Source organism: Monopterus albus, unplaced genomic scaffold (assembly GCF_001952655.1).
Source record: "Monopterus albus unplaced genomic scaffold, M_albus_1.0 scaffold44.1, whole genome shotgun sequence".
NCBI lineage: Eukaryota > Metazoa > Chordata > Actinopteri > Synbranchiformes > Synbranchidae > Monopterus > Monopterus albus.
This window is the reverse complement of record NW_018127924.1, coordinates 1,403,132-1,429,268: the sequence shown is the minus strand read 5'-3', so window position 1 is coordinate 1,429,268 and position 26,137 is coordinate 1,403,132. Positions and strand designations below refer to the sequence as shown.

At 40.3% G+C, this 26,137-nt stretch overlaps 2 protein-coding genes across 5 annotated transcripts; one reads left to right on the top strand and one right to left on the bottom strand.

The window, feature by feature from the left end:
- Positions 1–221: 221 nt before the first annotated feature.
- Positions 222–10,143, bottom strand: rdh10a (retinol dehydrogenase 10a). Its single transcript, XM_020599964.1, has 6 exons — positions 9,421–10,143; positions 8,721–8,956; positions 2,770–2,868; positions 1,595–1,740; positions 1,251–1,382; positions 222–1,135 (listed from the first exon to the last, which is right to left on the bottom strand). The coding sequence occupies exons 1-6, from the start codon at positions 9,704–9,706 to the stop codon at positions 1,012–1,014; spliced, it is 1,023 nt and encodes a 340-aa protein (XP_020455620.1). The 5' UTR covers positions 9,707–10,143; the 3' UTR covers positions 222–1,011.
- A 1,456-nt stretch (positions 10,144–11,599) lies between these two features.
- On the top strand, positions 11,600–19,618 carry cunh8orf89 (chromosome unknown C8orf89 homolog). Of its 4 annotated transcripts, XR_002274942.1 has the most exons (10): positions 11,600–11,704; positions 12,426–12,525; positions 12,639–12,805; positions 13,274–13,411; positions 14,258–14,367; positions 14,782–14,998; positions 17,322–17,460; positions 18,026–18,133; positions 18,234–18,289; positions 18,935–19,530. XR_002274942.1 is itself a non-coding variant. In XM_020599965.1 (7 exons), the coding sequence occupies exons 1-6, from the start codon at positions 11,691–11,693 to the stop codon at positions 14,988–14,990; spliced, it is 738 nt and encodes a 245-aa protein (XP_020455621.1). In that variant the 5' UTR covers positions 11,600–11,690; the 3' UTR covers positions 14,991–14,998; positions 15,380–15,624. The 4 variants fall into 4 exon arrangements, 3 of the variants coding, with proteins under 3 accessions (XP_020455621.1, XP_020455622.1, XP_020455623.1); XM_020599965.1 differs by lacking the exons at positions 17,322–17,460; positions 18,026–18,133; positions 18,234–18,289; positions 18,935–19,530 and adding an exon at positions 15,380–15,624; XM_020599966.1 differs by lacking the exons at positions 11,600–11,704; positions 17,322–17,460; positions 18,026–18,133; positions 18,234–18,289; positions 18,935–19,530 and adding exons at positions 12,322–12,340; positions 15,380–15,624.
- The last annotated feature ends 6,519 nt before the right edge of the window (positions 19,619–26,137 follow it).

The following is a 26,137-nucleotide window of genomic DNA, read 5'->3' as shown; positions in this document are numbered from 1 at the left end:
CCCAGCGCTCCCTCTCCCTGCTCCACTAAGACCTGCTACTCTCTGCCATGCTCTGCCCAGCTCTTCACATATTTATTGTTATGAAATTATAAGAAAGGAGAATGCAGCAAAACTTAATGATCAAGCAGAAATAACAGAAAATCTGATTGTTAGGTCAGTCCCACTCAAAACCTTTTAGAAGCCAATACCTCTGCACTGCTGTTTAGTGCTGTTCAGTGAGTCTGGGTCACAGGAGGCTTTGACAGCACCTCTCCACAAGCGACAGCGTGGAATCCCATTAAAAACTGAAAACTGGAAAGTTAAGTCGGCCACAATCAGGCCATTAAATATCCCACCTGGAATGCGTAGACTTCATTATTAACATATACGCTACATGTCTGTAACTTAAGTATTTAACAAATATAGGATATGGTAAAGTTTAATTAATGTGAAATATTTTTCTTACTTTATTATAAAATGGCACAAGGTACAGTAAAATCAGAGCTGTATTGGGCTGAAAACCAATTTCCTGACTGAAGATGAGCCTCTGTGTGGGGAGATGTTGGCCATCGTGAAAACGTTGTGTTGAACCTTCCTACACAGAGAATGCTGGCATTGTAGAGAAATCAGAAATTACAGTGCATGTCTACAAGAAATAAAAGTGAAAAAACGGTTGTACTGTTTGTACAGTAACATACTGTATAGTTGCACATTGACACTAGATAAGGCTGGTGACTACATTATGTAAATAGTTAATTACTGGATACCTTTTCTGTATGATTTTAAAACTAGTGACAGTATATAGATTTTTTTTAAACAAACTTAAAAAAAAAAGACAAAACAAAGTCAAATAAATCCTTTCTGTAGTACACAGCTTTCTTTGTTCCAGAGGAACAATATGGTAAACCTTTGCATTTGCTCAATGCAAGTGCACTGGCCTAGATTCAGTCTTTTCTCCATTCTCATCTTCAGTGGTTGTTTCCTCATGCTTGCAGGTTTATATATGCCCGATTGTGTTGCAAACAGTGCCCCCTAGATCCCATTTTTTGCCTCATTGTTGTTCATGGCCTCCTTTCTTTGAGCTAGGAAGGGGTACATGCACTTATCGGCACCTAGGAACCGGTACATGCACACAATGGCCTCGAAGGGGAGGATGCTGCAGAGACAGGACAGAGATAAGATTAGGGACTTGAGGTATTCCTTTACAGTTTAGTGAGTGCTGAAGGGGAAATGAGGGGATGTATACTGAGGAAAACAGGACATCAGATCACCTTTTCATTAAGCTGACCATATAAACAATGCGAGGCGTACAGATCATGGGCTGGTCAGTGAGGATGGCTCTCATGGCCTGTTTCACACAGAACTCTGGCTTTAAGGGAGGCAGGAAAGGCTCAATCTCCTTCCTGAATGGAAGGAAAATCACACACATCCGTTTGGTTATTGACAGGCTGAACAGAAACTTTACACAAACTGGTTGAAAATGTGAACTCTATGTTAAGAGGGCTAAATATGTTTTATTTAAATCACCTGGGAACTCTGGCGGAAAAGGCTTTCAACAAGTTGATACTTTACTATTTAAAGTGCATTTCATATTCAGTTTTGTGTTGAAGCTAACCTTATCCTGCAGCCTTTGAACATTCCCGTGTCAACAAAGTAAGGGCACACCAGAGTCATGTTGATGCCGTCCTTCTCTAAGGCCTTTAGCTCATGGCTCAGTGACTCGTGGAACCCGATGGCACCAAACTTACTGGCGCAGTAATCCTGAGTGAATAAGAGAGAACAGGTTAGCCCTGTCAAACCCTGTCCACACCCACACCCAGGGACCACAGAGAACATTTTCAAACATGTCCCACAGGCACAGAGGGCTCTCCTTGCTGTTAATGATACAGCCACAAAAACCAGAGTGATGTTCTACAGTTTCATTGGCATACTTCTCCTGTGCATCAAGAGACTGCTCGCCATGGCAGGAAGGTTTTGATGTGGTTCACCTTAGAAATAATCTTAAAAAAAAAAAAGGCTAAGGCAAACAGATGCATTTATAAACATGAATCAAACTGAGATTTGACTGTGCACAAACAACAAGTGAGGACTTTGGTTCTCTGAAACTAATCCAAAATCACACTTAAGGCATTTCCAGGAAGCATAATGGTTCAACAAAAACTAAGTACACTTCAGTTTCTTGTAGGGGAACTTAATCACTCTAGATGAATGCATGTGTGTGTAGCATTAAAAACAAAGAACATTGGAGTAGTAGTCCCTACAGACTGTCAGTAGGGTAAATGAAAACTGTTCTTGGAAGCATCAAAATAAAACTCTCTAGGAGGCCTACCAGTTTACTTCCTGTGTGGTTATAGAGAAAAATGACCCCACTTAATGTTTTAATATGCACTAAAGTAACAAAAAGAATCTATACTGGAGAAGAATCAATTAATTCAGGATGGAAAACTAAAAACTTATCCACTGAAAGTTGTTGTGAGCTGAATACTGAGTGAGCACCAAGTTGTTCACAAAGCATTGATGAAGATGTCTCTGTCCCTTGGGGAGCTGTCAGCTCATTCTGGCCTCAGGGCCAGAGCACACACACAGCTGCAAATAGAGAAATCCATAAGGGGCTTCCCAATGTTCAGATGTGTCCTTTAATTTAATGGGTGGCGAGACAACTAAAGAAAGGGGGCCTAACCTCCCCTGGCCCAGTATGCTAGCTGGCACGCTGATGGCTTTGAAGAAAAGCGCTGGTTTTGGTTGGTGGGAACGATGGGATGTGTATGCCTTGTTGTGTATGATACTAACCTCCACTCCAGCTGTGCTGAATAAACCCAGGGAGCTGGCAACTGTCACAATGTGGCCATGATTCAGCTCCAGCATCTTGGGGAGAAACGCCTTGGTGGTCTGGGGGGAAGGACAGAAGACACAGAAGGACAAAGGGAGGGAAAAAATGAGGAAGGTTAGTTCACTTGTGCAGTTTGTCTGTGCCAGAGCCCTCTGATCCTCTCTGCTTCCCTTCTGTCCCCCACCTCTCCATGGTGATTCAGAGACCGGCATCTGAATGAGAATTCATAACAGCTACAATAACAAAAAAAAAAAAAAAGAATCAGACTGAGCACTGAGGTGCAGCATCTAAATGTATAAAATTAACAAGTTATGTTTTCTCCTTGTGGCAGGTGTGGATTAGAGGGAGGCAAGACAAAAATGAGGCTTTTCCCCTCTACAGGTATTCACTGAACATTGAGGTATGTGGTGTGTGCTGCTGTACAGGCCGTTCTTTTCCCACACAGATCTGGTGCCCGTTGTTGGGCCCGGCTATAAAGACTTTGTTACAACACAAATCATATTCGGTTCACTCAACACTTGCAACAGTACAGTTCGGCCTGTCATCCACCCACACAGCCTCACGCCCTGCCCGAGGAGCAGTTGACAGAACAATCGGTAGAGAAATGAGCTTTGAGATAAAAGAGTTTCACCAGAGTGCCACGTGAGAGCCTGAGTGGTTCCACAGCCCCCATCCAATGAGGGTTACAGAGGTGGTGAGGAAGAGCAACAACAGAAGAAGGGGGTTCAAAGAAAGACATTTAGCGATTAACCTATGGATCCATTCCAAGTTCTGCGTGTCTGCTGAATATGGAGCTGCCTTGGACACAGCATGAACCTATCAGCAGGTGTGACGTGACAGCAGTGATAGGAACTGACCAATCACTCTCCCACTGGGAGGTCTCCAAACAACGTGCAGGCCTTTTGTTGGGAGTGGAGTCACATCCATTCAAGGCCTGAGTGAAGAACAATACATGTAGCTGACAACACTTGCTCTTAGATTACCAACACCTTTATATTGAGATTACCAATAGTGCTGTGACAATTTGTTGATATATTGATTAACAAAAAAAGGCAGACGATTAATTAATGTCAATTTTGATAAGCAAAAATGCCAGACCCTGTGTAAAATTTGTGTAAAATGTGGTACCTCAGAGTTTTTGTAAGCTGATTTAAGATGTCACTCTGGGCTTTTAAAAAAATATGGTCAGCGGTTGTTACCATTTTTGGTTTCATTCCCAGTTTTCAGTAATACTTTGGTCATATAAATGAAAATTAACTGTTCCATTGGCTGGTACAGTATGCAAACCTGGCCAAAGAAATGACTCAGCCTACTTCCAAAACATCTGCTGGAGGGGAGCGCAGAGCAAGAGAGAGCACGGTACCAGGTTGTACAGCCGAAACCGCAGGAAAGGAAAGGAAAGCCTTAAAACTGCATCTGACTTCAACTACCATTTTACATCAGTATTTTGATGTCTCCTTGTTTTGTGAAGCAAATGAAGTAAAATCTATGCAGAGAAAGGCTGGTTTGATATATCCACAGACGGTATAACTGATTGGATTCAGCTCTAAACATCTGCACTTTTCCTGGACATACATTTTCAAGTTACTGCAGTATTAAATTCATCAAATGATGGGGCCCAAAGAGGGAGCAAGAGAACAGGGGGTGTGGGCAAACACTGAGAAAGGCCTCTGTGAGCCAGAATGGCAGCGGATGAGGAGGGGGTTGCGTGCATATGACGCATTTACTTAAGATATGCCCATACCTGACTTCAGCCCAAGTTTCCCACTCAGGGAATGACTTGATCTGGCACAATAATCTACAACTAATGCCAACACCCAGACACAACCAGACAACTTTGTCTAGTGGTCTGGAAATAACCGGAACTATAAGAGAAGGTTGATTCCCTCAGCTGCAGGACAGAGCTCAATGTGGCCAACCATTCATCATTCAAACCATTCTGTGATGCCCTGCTTCTTATGGCCACTCTGGCATGTGACGTCTGACCCCTGCTGACCTCTCAGACACAAAATGTGTGAAGACAACCAGGGGTTCGTGTCTTATAGAGCTGCAGTAATTGGGTCTCACCGCTCTCTTGTTCTGCTAAATTACCCACTGACACAGCCAGGCCTCCTTGGCCTATTTGGAGGTGCCATGCCAGCTACACTCCCTAATTGCTGTGTACCTCCAGGAGCATTTAAGCCACAAAAGCTTATTGCAGCTGGGGTGTCAGGCTGAATTAGTGCTAGTGGCTGACCAACAGGAATATGAACAAAATATTGGCCTTTGTGTATGACCACATGGCCATTTAATGAGTGCTTCCTGGAAAAGAGAATAAAGGAGAGAGAGTAAAAAATGCACGTGCTCAAGAGCGTGTCTGATCCTACAGCACATCATGGAATTTGAGTAGGTTGGATTTAGTGGTCATCACAAATGATGTTGCGATAGCAATGCTGGTCAATCAACCTCCACTACAGGTGACTAAACCTCAGCCTCCCCATGCTGGTTGTTCAAATGGAACCCAATTTCCTGGGAAAGCAAACACACCAGTAGTCCAGGGCGCACAGTGTGCAATACAACGTGTGAACAAGGCTTCTAAAAAAATTTAAACATAAAAAATAAACACAATTGGGCCCCTTGATCTTATTGTCTGGACATTTGTGCACAAGGTCGACCCACTCTAGCTAATGCCTTTATCTCTATTATTTTAAGTCACTTCTTGACGTTTTTTCCATATGGATATTAACTAGTCTATTGAAAAACTTTGGCCTCATTTAACCCCTTGTTAAGAATGACTTCTATAATGTACAGCTATATGCATAGATATAGCTATAGTTGTCCACTGTGATAAAGTGTTAGTCATTGATCATAAGATAAGACTGAACCTAAATGGCAACTTTTCTTTTTCCACGTCCATGAAATTTGGGATTCTTCCTGTTCTGTTAATTTAACCCCAGACAACTGGCATAAGAACACAAGATATCACCCTTGGGCTCTGGGGAATTATAATGGGCATTTTTCACTAGTAGGTTGCAGCCATAATCCCATATTTTGTGCTCAGGGACAGATCAAACATGGGAGTAGTCATGGCTAGCTCCAATGAGGGGTACAGGTGCACCAGGCCTGAGGAGGGGCCCAGCAGAACCTGGCTCCATCTTGTCAAGCCAATCCACAGACAATAAAGTAATTGTCAGATAAAGTGGGTCAGCAGCAGCTTACCATTACCCTCTTGCCTATCCTGTGGATGGGCGATGGGATGGCACCGTCTTCCTTCCTCTTTTTTTTTCTCTGCTCTTTTCCCGCCAAGTCACCATCGAGTGCTCTGCACTTTCATGTCAGTGCACAAGAGAAGTAGGCTCTCCACAAGCTGCTTATTGTTCATTAACCACCTGTTAGTTAACCAGCTCAAGATGCTGAGGATGATTTCCTTTCATGTCATTCCACTAGACACACACTAATCTTCAAACTCTGGTGACACACAGTTTTAGTCATACTGGAACAGGGAATGAAGGTGCAATCATTTCACTGATGATCAAACATCACAAATTGCTAGTTGGACTATTCAAAGCACCATGTGATGAACCCCCAGACAAATAAAAAGACACTGAAGAACTGAATCATAACTATTAGTCCATGTTTCTGTGCGAGTGTGTGTGGCAGAGCCAGATGAACAGAGCTGGGTTCTGAGACTCCCATGCAGCTGCACCCACTGCCTCCAAATAAGACTGGGAGGAGTCAGAGAGGCCTGTAGAAGGAGGCTACTCACTCCTCGGAAAGCTGACTCCCCACAATTTGTGTGTGCGAACAGGTTTCAGTCACCACAGTGTGAGTAATACCAGCCATGCACACATACACACAGAAACATAATTATAGTCAATTTCCTATTCACACCTCCATCCATCCCTTATTCCCATTTCACTGCCCAACAAATGAGAAATTGCACAAAATAAACAATCTTTCTTGTTCTTCATCTGGTCTCCGTACTAAGTGATTTATTTTATAAGTAAGCTTTGAAACTGATGTTATGTTGGTTTGAGAAAAAGGCAAGAATAATGAGATGTTTTACTTGCTGACAATGTTTCTTTTATGTCTCCCAGATTGCCTAAAGTCATGTTTTGTCAAACTGTGACACTGGATAAGATATATTAAATGAACACACAAGAAGAATGCACCCCAAGTCATTTATGTTCACTGTTAAAGCTTAAAAGTTTGCTTCTGTCAAATAAAGAGATTTCAATAGGTCTCCAACTGAATCTCTAACTTTAATAGTTTGCAAAAAGCATCCTCATAATATGCCTTTATTGTCCGAACTATCAAAGCATCTGCCTCAATAAACAGTTTAAATTCCACATCAAACTTTGCATGACTTGACTAAGCCATAACTGATGTTTGTTATGTCATAAACCACAGTTAAGCTATTTTAAGAACCTGTTGTTCAGAAAGGAAAAAGCAAAAATCAAAGGTTTGAGTAACATAGCACCTGCATGCAATGAGCAACCATACCATGTTTGTGTAAGAGACCAGTGGACGGGCCCTTGTTAGTCTAAGCTCTATTCATCTAGCTTGTGTCTTTAATGAACCACATCCTCCATTTGACTGTCACCATTCATTAAGTCCTTCTTTCGTCTGCTCCCCCCACCCCTAAAGAAACCACACTCTCCAAAGCATAGAAGGTAAGACACAGATCCCTATTAGGCAACCAAATGTGCCACCCAACCACCGGATCCTGACTCCAAATCATGGATGTAAAAGAACGTGGAGACAGCCAACAGAGAGGCACATGAACACTTGAACAGAGCATCCATTAAGGAGGAAATACACAAACTGTCTGACTGACAACAAAAGAGATTTCCAGGCCCAGTTAAGGAGTTTCAAATTACTGTGGTTTCATGGTATCTGTGAAAAGAAGAACCTGCAGCCAAAGTCTCAAAATGAACATCATCCGCATCACTTGACACATTTGTCAATTCAGAGCCATGCAGCTAAGAAAAAGACACTTCCAAGTCTTGTAATTTACTCCACGCCAGGCCTGTAAATCAATTTGTGCGCAATTGCTGCAATTGTCCCAAACAGGTGGCTGTAACCAAGCAGTGCGATCGCTTCCTTAATGGTTTACTTAAAACTGGAGCAGAGGGGCTAACATGCTAAACATCTAACTGCATTAGTGAAACTGCTCTTCTTATTGCTGTGACAGGCGCAAACCATTGCCTTTCCACAACCCTAAAACACAGCTGTGACAGCACCTGCTCTGTATAACACAGCAGTTTATGCTTATTTAAAGTGCAACATATTCAGTCCATCAAGTCCTTGTTTCAGGCAAGTTTCCACACTGAGGAAGGAACAGAGCCAGAGTAAAATCTGATACACAACAAATCACCGCCTGCCAACAAAATGTGGTGAGCTGATCCGAGACAGATCCAACCCACATACAGAACCCTGTGCATCCATCACGCAAGTCAGATTTATACAGATCTGCACAGCAAAGGGGAGGAGAGGGAAGGACTAACATACCATGGGGATCATCGCTGAGTGGGGCTGCCAAAGAGCAGAGTCAAGGCTTAAAGACAAACCTGTGACTTTCTTCTGGCAAAAGCTATGCATACTTTCTCTCTGTCCTGCACACACACACACACACACACACACACACACACACACACACACACACACACACACACACACACACACACACACACCTTTAAATCCTCACTCTAGCACACAGAAGAATAACACTATGAGCAGACATGCAACTCAGAGTGGAAACATTCCTGTGAACCTGGTATCACAATAAAAACACTGTACTCATAGAAACCGAGGCAGATACATCAACCCATCATACAGTATTTTACTGTAAGTCCTATTAAAACCATACACAATCAAATGACTTTGACTTTTAGCTAAGTTGTCATGCTTAATTGCCTGTGCTTCAACTCACCCAGAAGTGTGCATGGCAGTTGACCACCATGGTGCGTTCGATCAGCTCATCAGGGCACTCTAGAAGGTGATGGCCAGAAACCACACCGGCATTGTTGATAAGTATGTCCACCTCTCCAACCTCTCGCCGGACCTTCTCAGCTGTGGAATACACACACTCCCGCTTTCCAACATCACACACATAAGTGTAGACCTGTGGCTGGAAAGGAGGGACCTCCTCTACTCCTCCAACAGGTCCTACAGGGGAAACGAGATTGAAACAGAAAGGAATAAAAGGATGAATGAAATGTTTTTCCCAGTAGGCTGATTCAGATTAAGCCAGTTATTTATTTATTTTTTACCAACAGGCTAATTATGAATGGCTGAGATATTAGATGGCCGTTTGAAATGCCGGTCATTGTATTAGGCTGCATAAATTACTGTCAAATTAACTGAAGGGATAAATAATAGAAGACCACATGAACAAGTGTTAAGAAAACAGACTTTGAAAATCTGAGATTGTGTGCGAAGATGCCTGTCAGACGCTGCATCTTCGTTCACGATCTTGCCATTTCAGGATGTTCACTGAAGCACACTGCCTAAAAATAACACTGTAGCTTGCAGCTTCGAAATCTACATTTATTACCACAGAGACAGAACAGAATGCAATTTCAGAATAAATCCGGATGCCATCATAATTGCTGCAAAGAAATGAGTCTTACCGTCTTTGGTAACGGGAGGGTCAAGTTCACGGTATATCTGCCGCACCATCTCCGCCGTTTCCTCGTTGCTTTGGCAGTTTATGTCCCATAAAACCAGTATCGCTCGTCTCCGGGCGAACTCTTTAGCGAAGAGACGTCCGAGGCCGCTTCCAGCCCCGGTGATCACGCACACCTGTCCGGCCACGCTCTTCTCCTTGGGGCGCACGATCCATTTAGCCCCGGCACTTACAAAAGCCCAGAGCACCTTCAAAATGACCACGAAAAACTCTGCAATAATTATTATCATTTTGATCGATCTTTCAGTAAATTCGAGTAGCAGCGGCAGACACGGAGGAATGCGACCCCTTTGCAGCAGAGGGGCACAACTACACCGATAAACGTGGCTCACAGCGCAGTCAGGGAACGCTAACAATGATCATCAACAAAAGTGGCAAAAAAGGGACAAGCGGGGCCACAACCTATGGCTGAAAAGAGTTCAGAAGCTGCGTCTCAGAGCTCTGTTACCACTACAACGCACGGTTGCCACGAGTGACGCACAGACACTATGATTTGTGCTTCCCTCTTCGTCTGCCGCTCCTCCACTCATCTCATCCCCAGCCGCAGCTCACTCGCTATTTATTCAGTCCACCCATCAGTGCTGGACCCAATAGAACTGGGACTTGAGCGCCTGTCAGAGAGCAGCGTCAGGTCCAAACAATGCGTGTGCATGTTTGTGCATTTAACCTAAAAGACTGGACTTGTTGAAAAACGTTTTCCACTTAAAGATCCCAAAGGAAGATCAGAGATAAGCATTTTACACCGTTTAAAAGTCGCTGCTTCTTCTTTCTGGCTTAGATTTAGCTACCAGATACACAAAGAAGATCCTTGTTTCCTACTTATGAAGAGTACTGAGGAATAATTGGATGCTTAGGCTTACTACCGATGCGAGGATTTCATAGCCACAGATCAGATAATATCTTGCAAGTGCAAGTTTGTGTCCATCCAACATGAAACTAAAGTATGTGTATAAATATGTGTCAGTTGGCATATTGTTTCATGTGAGCTCTGTATGATGTAGGCGACAGAGAATGAAGAATATGCACATTTATTTGTTTTTATTTATTTTATTTATTCACATGTTTCTCCCCTTATTTCACATGCACTTTCAATGTTTTGCAGCATCTTGCAGCAGCCTTGGAGATGTTTACCCATGTTTTGGGGTCATATCATTGGAGAGGGTGGAAGAATTTTGAAATCATTACTAATGTATTACTAATGTAATACCAAAATGTGAATACTGCATTCAGCCAAAGTCCTTTATTTGACATGTTACCTCAGAAAAACAATGTTAGGCTATATAAAAAAAAGTAGATCTGATTATTATGACGTTCCCTTACATGGCGTTATTAATGGGTGTTCCTGTTGGGTAGTCTGATATACTGTAGCTCAAGATTAGTCCTATTACATTGTGTATATGAATTACATAAAAATGTTTTGATACAAATATTTGAGTAAGATTCTGCAAAGAAGAGAAAAATAAGCTATAAAGTATAGCCTAAAATGGGAACATTCAAGTAAAGTAAAAGCGTGACAGAGCTGTTGGCTTTACTTGGGCCCCGCTTTTCAATCTAATTGTGTGATTTTTGAACAGATGTATTTGGGCTTTAAATTACAAATGGCACACATAGCCCTAAAACATATTGTTTCTTGTTTTCACTGATGTGCATGACAATGCCTTTGTCTGACAACCAGCAGTACACACCGTGGTGTTTATCCCCACTGAGATCCAGCGGAGAGATCAGCACAGGAGACTCCCCACTACACAGGCTCGCTGAACGTGGCCTACAAAATAATGTGTTTGCGCCCTCTGCCGGGTTAGCGAATGAATGACCTCACCTGTGGCATGAAAATTGGAGAGGTAGCCCATAAAATATTTTACTAAACCATGGTACTTCATGAAAATAACAAATCTGAGATGAAAATATTCACGGGAATGGCATAATTAACATTTTATAGTAACGTTAGTCTTACGTTAGCTTTGGACTTACCATTATTTGAATAAAAGAAACGACACTGTATGCCTACATTTAAGAGCCATTCAACCAAAAGCATTTTAAAAATGCACAATAGCGACTTCATACCACATTTTTTCAGGAAATATAAAAATTTTCATTTTGCTATCCTTTACTAGACATTGACAAGTCAGGCAGCTGGAAGAACAGCCCGCTGGGGTCCTAAAATCCTTAACGTGCACATGCGCAAAAAAGAAATCCTCTTCCTCGGTGGGCACCATGGCGGATACCGAGTAAGTTTCGTCGCTGCCTTCAAATCTAAGTCCATCAAGTGTTAAAATAGTATTTTTTGTTAATCTTACATCCTGGACAGGTTGCTTAGATTAAACACATTATAGTCCGAGTAGTATTGTTGAGGATTGTGATATTTATGGTTATTAGACTCCTTTGTGTGGATTTTGTGTAACCAGCTAGCTAAGTGTAACATGGCTGTTTCTGTAGTCCTCATGCCTGCAAGAGGCTAATTTCTGTGCTAATAACGAAAACAAAGTTAGCTGTTAATCGTAAAAAAACGTTGACTATTCATGTGGTTATTGTTATTTGAACGTGGTTTGTGTGGAAGCCGGTTAATGACAGGCTACTTTGCTAGACGTTTTCAAACCTGTACTTCGTTTGCACTAGTCCACGTTAATTTGTAAACTTTATTGCTTTCTTTTCGCACAGACAGGGTTCTAGTGAGATAAAACGCAACACTACTAATTATTTGAGGACATTCCTTCCCCTAAATGAATATGAGGCAGTACGAGGACGTAAACATGGCCATCCAATGAAAGGGATTTGTCCTCGTTGCAGAGACAACGGTTAAATTAGCTTTAACACTAAGGGGGAAAACGTACCAGAGTTAGGTTCAGCCGGACTAAACAATGCAGGTGTGAAAACACCCTTCATACCCAAAATGAACTCTCTGCGGGTGGGTATTATGGGTGCTTACTCAGTTTTATATTTCTTCAACAGAAAAAAGGTCCCGGCTGTCCCTGAGAGCCTTTTGAAAAGGCGGAAGGCCTTCGCCGCCATGAAGGCTAAGCGTATCAAGAAGATGCTGGCTGAGAAAAAGGTAATTCATATTATTGTATTGAGTGGTTTAAAGAACGTGTTCTAAGCTGAACCCTGGGATTAGAGTCAGTCTTCACCAACTGAGAATAGAGGATGTATTTGTTGTGTTTTAAGGTCCGCAAAGTGACGAGGAGACTGATCTACAAGAGGGCTGAGCAGTACCACAAGGAGTACAGACAGATGTACCGGCGTGAAATCCGCCTGGCCCGTACAGCTCGCAAAGTGGGAAACTACTATGTTCCATCTGAGCCCAAACTGGCCTTTGTTATCAGAATCAGAGGGTGAGTAGCGTCCACTATCAACAGAGCTGTCATGCCTGTTAGTGGTATTTACTTGTGTTGCAAAAGTTCCTATACAACAACTGGAAATCTAGCAGTTTACATTGGCAAAACTTTTCATGTTCCTTTTCACATGCCATACTGTCACCTGCTTACTGACTGGACATTCCCCTTACACAATACTTTGTCTTCAGTTCTAAATGAAGTTGGTTCCAGAACCTAAAATTTGTAAAAGTTCAGTTTAGGTCCTGTGTGTATAATGCAATTAAATGTAAATGTCATTCTTCAATGTTCTAAAATTTGTTGTTGTGTGGTTAATGATGTGCTCTTTCCCCGACATATCGACTATGGTGAAACTGATGTGTAAAATTAAGCCAATTATATTCTGAAACCACAATCAATACTGTAATTTTAAAAGCTGTTTCCAGATGTTAAACCATATGCTAATCAGAATCCCCATTTGTTTGCCAGTATCAATGGTGTCAGCCCCAAGGTCCGCAAAGTGCTGCAGCTGCTCCGTCTGCGCCAGATCTTTAATGGTGTGTTCGTCAAGCTGAACAAGGCTTCACTCCACATGCTTAGGATTGCTGAGCCCTACATTGCTTGGGGGTAAGAATATTTTTGTTAGCTGTGTAAGAAAAATACAAATTAGAGCTTGACCTGGTCCGTTTTAAGTTTTCTGAAGATGAAATGGGCTGAAAGCCAATAATATCTGTCTGGAATGTGGTTAATGATGTTAAACTTTTTTCCCCGTCTTATCGACCATGGTGATTACTGACTGAAACTAAGCCAGTTTTGCTGAAACCACATTCTCTGATAGTAAAAGGTTCTACTTAATGTGCAGTATTTACATCTGTATTTTGAATATTAATTTTAAATAATGAAAATATTATAAGGACTAACCAATTCCTCAATTGGAGACAAGCCACAATATGCATATGCTCTTGTGTTGTCCTGCTTTAACAGTCTTATCTCAAATCTCCATAAAATATTATACACAGGTGTATAATGTACCTAATGTTTTATTGGTTGTTATGTTTACTTCAAGAGGACTAGAAATTTGCAAGTACTGTTAAACAGTAGACCATTGTCAAATTAATTGCCTGAAATGAAAGCATAGTTTCAAAAAGGCAGAACTAAAAGCTTGTGATGAGTAAAAGATGAAAATGTGATATGATCTGTGGATGTTTAATGCTGCGGAGTGTTGCTGTAATAGATGAAATTTACTCACTTTTACTTGTGCTTAATGGTGCTACAGATGCATAATACTTTGTATAAGAAGACTATAGTTGCCTCTGTGAAACCGTTGTTTTTGAAGTGCTCTGTAAACTTCCTGCTAAGTTATTTAAGGAAACACTAATGCCTGTAGGATATAACCCATGTGCAAATCTTAAGTTGTTGTGAAATGCATTTCCTCCCCTTAATATAGTCTTTATTGACATTTTGTACCCTCAGATACCCAAACCTGAAGTCTGTGCGTGAGCTCATCTACAAACGTGGTCATGGCAGGATCAGGAAACAGCGCATTGCCCTCACAGATAACGCTCTGGTGGAGAAGGCCCTCGGTACACAAATGTTATAGAGAATTGGAGATTTGTTTTTGTCCTACAGTCCACAGTATGAAGTGAAGATTTTGCTAGATGAAAACCTAATTAGTTTATTATTCCTCAGTAGGAATTAGCAATAGGGTATACTTTTACTCTGAGCTACTTCATTTTAAGTAAGACCTGTTCCTATGGTATTAAGTGTTATTCATTACTGCCACAAAGCAGTATGGAAAGCACAATCACAACTTAACGACATGTTTATGCTGAGACTGGGACACTTGCATGATAACTGCAGACAAGTAAAACCAAGTTGCTCAGAACTGAGTTTTTTCCTCTGTTGATAATTCATGTTAACTCTTCCTGTCTGTGTCAAATTTAAGAGCATCAAAACTGTTGTTAACTGTGTTCAACACATTTGCTTTTCACTTGAAGGCAAATATGGCATCATCTGTGTGGAGGACCTCATTCATGAGATTTACACAGTTGGAAAGAACTTCAAACCCGCTAACAACTTCCTGTGGCCCTTCAAGCTGTCGTCACCCCGCGGCGGTATGAACAAGAAGACCACCCACTTTGTTGAGGGAGGGGATGCTGGCAACAGGGAGGATCAGATCAACAGACTGATCAGAAGGATGAACTAAAGCTTGTGGTGAGTTGTAAGAACATTTTCAGGCCGTCAAAGTAGACGTAGACCATGTGGTTAATGATGCGTAATCTTTTTTCCCCATCTTATCGACAGTGGTGAAAACCATCTGAAAATAAGCCAACAAAGTCTGAAACCACATCTTGGTCATTACCTTTTGAATTATGCACCACAGGTGCTTCACTCTGTGCAGTGATGGCAAATTCAACTTAATTCCAACAATTTCAAAAGCACATTGGAGTCATTTTAAGCAATGTTGTGATCCCAATTAATCTCTAACATTCTATTTTAATCTTTTGAACATGTTTCTTTTAATCTGATGACAAATGAGGCAGTCGTGAATAGTTTCCACATCTGTAACAATATAATTTTTTTTTCTTTTTTCAGGCTTTCAAAGGATAAAGTAAATAAATCTTGAAAAACAAACCTGTTTTTGTCTTGTATTGAATGTGATATGTGAGTCAGAATGCTATCTCATGCTGCAACTTTTTCCCCGTTCTCAGAAGTTCATATGTGGCATCTGAAATGACAAGAAGGTAATATTATGCAACTATAAACCTAAGTATACCATTGCATATAAACAATAAAAGCCTTCTATAAATGCTGTAAGATTAAAACTTTTCTGATGCTAAGACTGTAGAAAATCTTATCTTTCAATGAGCCCAGTTACCTAGTCTGTAGCTCCTGAGACTTTGTTTCAGGGTTGCGGGTTCGAGCCCCACCCTGGACAGTAATGTTAGACAATGACTTTTCTCTAGGATTCCTGTTCCAGCGGAGTGTCTCAGCAGGCCACAGGATGTGTACTGGCCTATAATGTATATTGTGTGGGAAAAGGCTGCCATGTTACTTAAAATAACTAGAAATAAATACTTAAAGGATCCCGTGGTCATGGCCCTTTATGTATTGGTTATTGTTGAACGAATCCCGGGTCTTGAATATGATTTACGCAATGCACCAGTTAAGTGGCACTAGTTAATTAGTTAAGTAACGGAGAAGGCTTGTGCACGTTTAACGGTTCCTGTCGTCGTTACCCTGGTTACGCGAACACTCGGTAGCGTTTACCACCTGGAGGTGCAACCTGACAGCTGCTGAGGAATGACTGATTCGATACAATCTACCATTATCATTACAATGTTATGTCCAAGATAAGTTTTTGTATGGCAACTCCAACATGATGATTTTCCAGGTAAACTCTTCGCTGCCGACATTAAAGGCTTCAGTTTCGTTGAGAAGCTCAAATTCCGAGCAGTGCGGCCTTGATACGGCGGGACGTAAAGAAGACATCAGGATTTTCGGGATGGGCTCAGGTGGAGGAACTACCTTCCTGCAAAATAGTCTTTTGACGATGAAATTCCCTCTGATACAACCTTTGAGCAGTGAGTAAGCATGGTGCCTGTATGTGCTAATTCAGATGGAGTTAGCTTCATATTTTGGTTTATGAACTCTGAAAACCATCTCTGTTTTAGAGCCAAGGTAACGGAGAGCCATGGTTAGCCACCTAATAGTTGCAGGCTATGCATTTGGTCAAGATCCGGAAGAATAGTAGTTTTCAGTAAATGCGTTTATCGGTAAACCTGCATTCCCTAAAAGAGTATCTTGATAGCGCAGCGTTGTTCTGTGCCAGCATAATGCTAATGGGCACAAATGACATCCTACCAGCACAAAAATGTCCATCCATCCCATACTGGATGTTGCAGAACACAAACTTGGTATGCAGTAAGTGGATTATAATACTCCATAAAAGGCTTCTTTTAATTATGTCAGCATACACTTGAGAAAGGATCTAAGAATAATCTCCCATAAACTATAGTGTAGCCTATGTGTCGTTCAACTTTTTAAAATGTGTTGTTGGCATGGCAGGGTTTTTTATTTTTATTTCGGCCAATGTGTACCGTAGGTCACTTAATGTCAAAGAGGACAAGCTGAAAACTGAAAACCTGGTGCAGGATGATAATTGTGGGCAATTTGTTTTAATGAAAAATGTAAGAATTTGAGAATGATAGTTTAGAAGAGATTTTGAGGCAATATACTGATCACTATTGGCCTATATATAATGTGGAACCAGTGAATTTGAGCCTTGTGTGTGGACTGTGTTCTGACATCCAGCAGATGGCGGTATCATCATACATGTTGAGCACAAGCCGGTTTCAGTAACTGCAAGTGTAACATTAGAGCAGCTTGGAGATATTGCACCATAACTCTATTTATGAAACCAATACTTAAACCTTATCATATTCTCTTTTCTTTTGAAATATTTTTAGGCTATCCCTTTTGAAAACTACTGTCTTATCAGATGCTCTTTTTGACTGGCTAAATACAATTATTTTAGGGGCAAGGTTAGAGAGAGCCAGAACTGTGATCCCTCCGCTGCCAAGAGACTACCATGTGCACAGACCTGGCAACCTGCATCCCCTCAGCCTCTCCAAGGAGTTTTCCCGCAGCCATGCAAGGCGGCCCCTTGTCCTAGGGTAACCAGAATATTAGTGTCACTCAATCCTGTAGTTGTAGTTGTCTTCATCATGTTTTTGCAGTCAGCTGCACTGGTAACACTAATTATACTGAGTCACTGTCCTGTTAATGACAAATTACAAGAATACGAACAAAGAAAACAGCTGCCTGATACAGTTAATATTTTGACATGCACAAGAGGGTTTTAAGCTGGTTGCTTTTAATGTTGAATATTGTGGCTATGAGGGTGCATCATTATAGATTTCTTTTAACAATAATGAGATCACAGTTGTTACTGTTACTCATCCATTTGTGGGAACACTAGTTTGATAGCATGTAAAAACTGCAATAATAGAAAGCTGTCTTTACTTTTGCACAATAGCCAAAAAATATGGGAGAACATACAGTATCTATCATATCTTTTCACATGCAATGACTCGGTAAAAGAAAAACAATTAGAAATTGGACTTATAAGTTAGAAAAACACCAAATGCAAGGGATTTATCACAGTGGCAGTATGTGTAAGTGCATTTGTAAGCATGTTTTGTATTGTTTCATGTGGTCAATCTTAATTTTGTTTTCCAGATATGCTGACAGATTTGGATTAAACACAACTTCAGCCATTCTCTTTCCATCCACTTTAAGCCTCAGAGGCAGGAACACATTCTCAGTTGAGAGCTGCAAGCTCAGCAGGTATTTTTGCCCTTATAAACTAAATTAGACTAAACCAATCAATAGTTCTCTCACTTATTTCTCAGACCCGTGCCTCTTTTGTTGTCCTTCTGTTTTGTAGGCCTAAGGTGAATCATCCAACAGAAAACCTATTGATTGATAAAGACAATCACAAGAGTGAGTTATTTCAGTGCTTTGACTGTGAAGCTAAGATTTAAGCATGGTTTTTCCATTCTCAGGTATTTGTTGTGTTATTAACACATCTATTATTGGTTTGATTTATTGGTTGCACGTTTGTCATTGTTAATTACCTTCCTCCTTCATACAAAAAGCATATTGTCAATTCTGGGTATGTTGTTAGTTGTGGTTCATAGTAACATATGACAAGGGGTCACATGGAGATAGAGAGCATTAAGGGTTGTCTAATGGTGTGAGGATTTCTCCTGACGCCTTTTATTTCAACAGCTTGCTCCATTTTAAACTACTTTCTCTTTTATCTTAACAAAATCGCTGGTGCAACATTTTCTTTCAGATATACCCTGTTACACTGACAATACAATGAAACACACTGTAATAGGGTGAAATAAAGTGTCTAAGACTTTATCTCTTTTTGTTTGATTCTTCTCACAGAATGAGAAGATTGTAGCTAGAGAGAAGCGGGGCACTTAGAAATCGTTTTTTAAACAATGGGGTGTACAGTATATTGCAAACAGGACTGCAACACATTATTGTGAAAATACTCCTAATAATAGCATGTTTTATTTCCAGTGCATATCTGACAGTATTGTTGTCTCTTCCCCTTCCTTGTCTCTTGCCGTACAGGCCAGTCCTATCCAGACCCAATGGTCAGGGCCTCTCGTTCTTTTATCGACAGGATTTCTGAGCTGGCCGCTTTAGAGGTTGAGACAGTGAAACAAGAAAAGCTCAAGAAAATGAGGAAATCTAGAAAACTTCAGTCCTGACAATCACCTTTTTCCTGTTCACGCTGGTCAGTGATTAAAACTTCTGAGTCTGTGCCAGCAGCGCCTGAACAAAATAAAACCTTTACGGCACAGTGTTCTTTTCAGTGGCTTGTTCTCACTGCTGGTTTATCCTCAGCAATTTTAGTTTCCTGCTTAACATGGCTGGTCTTTATACTTTGGGATTCCTGACTTGAGCCCTCACTAACAGTATTTAATGCGGTAAAGTGCAGTGTTTGCTGCAGTATTAAAGCCTGACGATGAAAAATAATTAATTATTGCCATATTTCTTGTTCTTTTATCAGTATGTTGCAGATGCTGTTGGATCCCATTACAACAATGTTTTAGACTGTCATTATACACAAGCAAAAAATCTATATACATATTAAATTGTTTAGCAAAACAACTTTTGTGCCTTGATGAACATCTTCCTGAAATTAAACAAGTTTATTTTCCCTATTTTGAGAACTGTTAATCTTTTGTGAATTGTCATCTTTGTTTTCTAGCTTCTAGTGAAACATAGGCTAATAAAGGCAGCTTCACCCTCCTTCAGACTGTCTATACTGCATGAACCACCACAGTAATCACAATGCCTAAACGATTTCAATGAAGCGTAATCTACATTCCATATCTACAAAACAGATACAAAACTGTGCCTCTGGATCCTAGAATGTGGGACTTTCCCACATAACACATTGTTTTGCTGTCATATGGAGGGCAGCTCTTCTCTCTGAATAGTCTTGTTCATTGTATTACACAAAGACACCAGTGAGAGCAGTTGTCTTTTTGTTTAGAAACAAATGAGGACTCAGTTCATCATCATCATTATTTGAAGAATTTAGCAGCTTTTTTATTTCCCTGGTAATACGGACATTGTATATTCAGCCATCTCTTCTATAAAGCAACAAAAACTCCCCTAATTGTACAAAAGGCAGCCATTTCCCTGTTGTCATAGTGTGAATAACTAAAGCAGAAAAGCAGGAATCATGATTGTATTATATAAGTGAATCATGTAACTGAAGATATAAAACAAAACCCAAATGAGCCAAGATTCACCTGCTGCCATGTGAATGTATATCATAAATCATAACTGGCACAAGCTATGAAGCCAGATGCCACAGCTGCAACAAAGAGCTGACCGTCGTGTTCATCCAGTGTTTTAACACACTTGTCATGCTGTAGGTGAAAGAGATGAATCATTTCAGTTTCTCTGCTGATTTTTCAATGTGTGTTGTCTGCCCACCACAGCCATCCAGCTAGTAATCAGTATGGCATGGGGAAACAGTGCCAAGATGGCCACTCATCTGTCATGTTTAGAATGACAGGGCCCTCAGTCTGTCATGGGGCTCATTTACTGTGGAAACCAATGGGCTTAAAAATGAGAGATCCAGGCTTGGTTATCTGAAAGACTTTGAAGTGAAAGGTGTGACATTTTTATTCACTCACACAAACTAAAGACAAAAAAGACTGGAGTATGAGAGAAGAGTCAACAAAAAGTACATCAAACAGTCAATAGGACTGACATAAAATCAAGGATTGTGGCCACTATTCCACTTTGAAACTCAACTGTTAACTATTCCCAAATGGGATTTTGTCAAAAGTTGGGTTCTGTTTGTCCCTCTCCCTCACACTGGATAGTGAGGTGTGTGTTTCAGGTACACGCAGTGACCTAGAAACACAGAGCCATTCCCTTATTCATGCTAAGTGCAGAGGCTGTTTTCGTGCTCAAACAGAGGTCAGGTCTCCCTCTCCTCACTGGGTTTTTACCGTACCTACAAGTTTAGTGAAACAAAATGACCTAGAACAAACTCAACAATGAGGGCTTTAATAAAGAGCTGTACTGGGCCAGCACACGAGTGGTTTATCCTTTCACTGCAGGCCCACATAAATCTTAAGCAACTGGGACAGTACTAGACCAGAAGTACCACCCCCATTTGAATCAGTCAGGATTAATTTTGATGGATTGTAAAGGTGATAATGCAAAAATACAAGCTTATTTATTCTTATTGTTTATTCTACTTTTATTCTATTTAGTTTCTTAAATGGTATGGGGATTCAATATTAGATGAGAGAGAAACAGTATTTCGATTTTTCTGTATGTCCTGCACATATAGTGAATTGACAATAAAAAATCTTTGATCTTTATAGTATAGTATATTATTGTATTGTATTGTAATAATGCATTATTTTGTAGACCTAGGGGTTTACTTTTTACATATATTTCAAATGTGCCTACCCTCTCTGAGTCCATGCCCCAGCCTGGCCACCCCATACAAAATGTTCTAGATCTGCCCCTGCCTACTAGCACATCTAAAGTGTACAGATTGGTATTTTATAATCCCATTTGTTTAAAACTTATCTGTACAAAAAGTGTAACAACAACAACTGTTCTGAGCAGTAGTTGTCAGGAAACCAGAGGAAGGAAATAGTTTGTCTAGCCTTTTTTTTTTTTTGTAAAATGGTCAGTCCTTGTTTTTACATTTGTGCAGAATAAACAAGCTATAAGTCATTAATTTGTGAACTTTACATGTGTTGGTAGGTGGATTTTGTTATCACTTGACAGAGCTGTTGTTCCATGTCTTTGTGCTAGGCTAAGCTAACTAACCAGTCAGTTATAAGAGTGGTTTAACTCTCTGCCAGAAAGCAAATAAACCCATTTCCAAAAATGTCCAACTATTTCTTCAACACCAGTGTAGATTTATTACCGCTGGCCTCTTTGCTGCAATGCAGTGTTTATCATGTGAGCAATCTCTCACAATGTAATGTCAATACATTCTTTGTCTGTGAGAAATTAACATAAAAATCTCCATTCAGTGAATAAAAATGTCATCGTTATAAAGGCTATAACTTTGTGTGATACATTTTGTCTTGACTGTTATAGATACAGTGATAAGAAACAAATGACAGAGCAGACAAGAAGCATGTGTCAACAGGATCTCTTGGTCCAGTAGCAGTCTGTGTTTTGAGGTGGGGCATTTTCAGGTCAGATCTTTGTCTTTACAACGATATAAAAACAGCAGAGCTCAAAACTCTGTGAAATCTATGGCTACACAACTTATTGTGCCACAAATATTCACAGGTTTCTTTGTGCTCTTTCTCTAGAACCTCAAGATAATAAAAGAAGATATATTTATAATCACTTAAGAATGTTTGCATGCAAGTTTTTACAGCTTCCAGGTGAGGAGGTTGTATGATTTTCCTACCATAAATTCCTAACCTCAAAATTATCCGTTATTGTTAGCTATGAGTGAGATGTGAGATGTTTGCTATCAATAAATAAAAAAAAAAAAAAAAAAACCTGATTCTGACTCCTTTTAATTGTTAAGTTTTAATTGAGCTCATTTTATAGAGCCCTGTTGCCTCCCAGCAAGAACATTCTGGGTTCTAATCCCAACATTTTTCTGTGAATTTTGCATGTTCTCCCTGTGTCTGTGTGGTTTTTCTCCATATATTCCAGCTTCCTCCTGCAGTCCAAAGTCATGAAGGATAGGATACGCTGATGGGTGACTGAACTTTCCCATAGGTATGAATGGGAGTGGTTGTCTGTCTCTGCGTACCCTGCCTCTTGCCCAGTGTCATCTCGGATAGGCTCCAGCACCCCCCCATGACCCTCTACAGGGTAAATGGAATAGATAATAGATCCATGGAATATTAATTTTCTAAGATAGTGCTTATGTTTTGCACAAGTACATTTCAGTCAATTAAAAATGATTTAAAAACTCCTGTCTTATTATCATATAGCCTGCTACCCTATCCCCTCATGCATTAGCACATTCTTACCATTTTTCTTGGAAGTGGGATCCACTTAAAATTCAAACAACTGAAAACAACTTTAAACAAGACAGACACAGAAAACCTTTCATTCATTTTGCTTTCTTTATTATTACATTAGCACTGCTCAAAGGCCAGCCAGCATGCACCATCAGTCCTGTGTCATGGTCCTGGCCTGGATGATCGTGTTATCTGTAGTGTCATGTAGTAATTTGTAATGCATCATTAGTGAGGTGTTCTATCTGGCTTATCATGGACAATCACTGAGCACTTTATTAGGTACACCTGTACCTTTGAATACAGTCTGATGCAACATCCCTGCTATAACATCTTTATGTGGCTCGTCCTCGGGTGCAGAGAAGGCACTGCCACATACTACATGTCTCTATATTTTTCACCTGGATTTACCTGTTCAGCCACACTTATCTATTTCCCAGATTTACCTCCACCTGAAAACTACCATCTGATGACACAAGCCAAGTCAAACATCCACTTTCTCAACTGTTTAAATAGTGACTCATGCTGCTACTGCCATAGCTGGGTACATCATTTACTAGACATAAAATAAAAGACTGTCAGACATTCTCAAATGGCAAATTACAAAGACAAATGCACACTTAGATGTTACACATACCAAGTACAGACATTCAGATAAAGTATGACCACTCCCTTACAAACAAACACACCACCTATATGTATAGTTATACACATAAAGGGAGGGAGAAGGAGACTGCTGAGCTATAGATTTAAAGGATAGTAGACAAAGGCTTCCATTCATGAGATCTAGGCTGAGTGAACTTATCAAGAGGAAACTATCTTGGCCTAATTAATCTGACTAACTATAATAAAATATTTGGTTATGGTTAAAAATTTTCACAGTTGTGTAAAGTGTATGGAAAAGTGTTGACTCAAAAGTCAAAAGTAGAAATGGGTCAATTGAGAACTAAAATGGACTCAGCCATGGACCATATACCTGCATTGCCTTTAGTCAATGCCAAACTATAGAGCATTATTGTGCAAACACTTTTTTCAAGACACTACCCTACAAAGCAAAACTATTAGTGTGTATAGGCGACACAGAGACGGTTTTGTCCTGGTCGGCGGTAACATCACCAGTGTACCTTTACAACATGTGGCAAGATGAAAAGGTGACTTCTAGCGTTTGTCAACAAAACTTTTGTAACTATAGCAACCCAGGTCAGGCGTTCCCATGGAGACAGCCACAGTTTACATTCCCCATATAGATGAGATGTTAGCTAGGATTCACTCTGCCATCTCTTTGACATCCAGTGCACGGAATAGAAACTTTCAGAGTTTTATTTTCAGCTAAATTAAATCAGCTTGTCTTTGTATATGCTGCTCTTGTATTGTGGGTTTATTTGATTTTCAGGAATTCAGTCTCTGACATGGCAACTTGTGGCACAGTTTGAAGACTGTAAAGACTGTCTTGGGGTACATTAAGGCAAGCTTAATCTCCTTTCCTTTCTACTAAGATACAATAAGAAAACTCCAAGCAGGGTGTATTACTGTGGAAAGTCTGACTGTCTTTGACATATGCACGTAAGGGTAGGGAGTCCAGGGCTGGGGGTCTGTCAGATGTAAAACACATGCTTTTATAAGCCCTTCCAAGGCACATCCCATTTGTTTTTTACAAAAATAAGTATTACTAGACTTGCACTTACTAAATAAGATAACCATAATTTGAGAGATACAGTAGATGCCTTCTCAGAATGATAGTTTAATTTTTTTTTAAAGAAAAGTATAATAAGACTTCAAAAGATTATCACATAGCAAATTTAATATTTGTAGATTAAAATGACTTAAGACAGTGCACTAGCTTCTGAAGTCAGTCTTGGTTCAGCACCCTTAAACATTAATATAGTGATTCAGACACATGCCCCTTAGAGATGCTGCTGCTGGTGATCATGGTGAAGATGAAGGCTATTACTGTTGCTTGAACTACCTGCTCTATAGCTAGAAGAAGAATCAAAGAACCCCAAGAGACCTCCCTCTGCTCCCTGTCAGCTTGTTTTTCAAGACAGCAGAGGCAAAGTATCTAGATCAGTGCACAGATCTCATCCTCTTACAGCAGTGGGCCTCATTCCCTGTGACTGCTCATTGCAGAGGCATCATCTGCTTCCAGTGAGATGGAGGGGGAACTGCACAGAGAAAAGCTGACTCTTTCAGGAGTTTACAACATGCTCAATCAGGCTTCTTCAACAAAAATATGAACAGTAAAAATACTTTTCACCAGTAATCTGCAAAATCATATGTCTGGTTTGAGTGAGAGAGACAGAGTGAAGTCTTTGCTCTAGTTTAGTGGTGTACTCAAAGTCAGGATGGTCAGTTTTAAAGGCACTATTCCTTTGTTTCAATATTTGGGCAATAGGGAGATGGTTTGCCCAAAGGAGGGCCTCGGCCCACCCCAGGGGGAGGGGGCCCTCTTTAGCAATATGCTTCACAGGTTTTTAGTGTTTTAGACCAATTTGTAAAATTTAAAAACTGTATGTTATTATGTCATGCAGACTGCCAATATGAAATGCTGAGGTGTATATTCATATGAGATGCAAACTTATTAGATTATAGACTGACATTCTTTGTGAAAGTATCACTTAATATTACATAAGATTACTTTTAAATTCTGTTTATAAAAAAAATAAAGGAAGTGTAAACACAATAAGTTGTTGTTTTAGAGGCATTATGTGCCAAACCGTTTCCTGGCCCAGTGCAGTGACTTGGTGGAGGCCCTGCCATGCAACAACTTGTATTTTTAATCATCTTTAGAATTATTTTTGTGCTGATAAAATAAACAAGATAAAACAGATTAATTGGCAAGTTTTAGAGGTGCTGGTAGGCCTGATCTGACACCTTTCAACAGAAACAGGCTGTTTCCCTTTGTTTTCAGTCTCTATGCTAAGCTAAGAGAATCAACTTCTAATTTACCATACAGATATACAGTGGGTACGGAAAGTATTCAGACCCCTTAAATTTTTCACTCTTTGTTATATTGCAGCCATATGCTAAAATCATTTGTTCATTTTTTTCCTAATTAATGTACACACAGCACCCCATATTGACAGAAAAACACAGAATTTGACATTTTTTGCAGATTTATTAAAAAAGAAAAACTGAAATATCACATGGTTATAAGTATTCAGACCCTTTGCTCAGTATTTAGTAGAAGCACCCTTTTGAGCTAATACAGCCATGAGTCTTTTTGGGAATGATGCAACAAGTTTTTCACACCTGCATTTGGGGATCCTCTGCCATTCCTCCTTGCAGATCCTCTCCAGTT

Coding starts and splice junctions, on each gene's coding strand:
- rdh10a (XM_020599964.1), bottom strand. CDS start 9,706: ATGATAATAATTATTGCAGAGTTTTTCGTGGTCATTTTGAAGGTGCTC. Junction 1,383..1,594: donor TTCAAAGGCTGCAGGATAAG/GTTAGCTTCAAC, acceptor CCTTCCATTCAG/GAAGGAGATTGAGCCTTTCC. Junction 1,136..1,250: donor ATGGTCAGCTTAATGAAAAG/GTGATCTGATGT, acceptor CTGTCTCTGCAG/CATCCTCCCCTTCGAGGCCA.
- cunh8orf89 (XM_020599965.1), top strand. Junction 13,412..14,257: donor GAGCCCTACATTGCTTGGGG/GTAAGAATATTT, acceptor TTGTACCCTCAG/ATACCCAAACCTGAAGTCTG. Junction 14,368..14,781: donor TCTGGTGGAGAAGGCCCTCG/GTACACAAATGT, acceptor TTTCACTTGAAG/GCAAATATGGCATCATCTGT.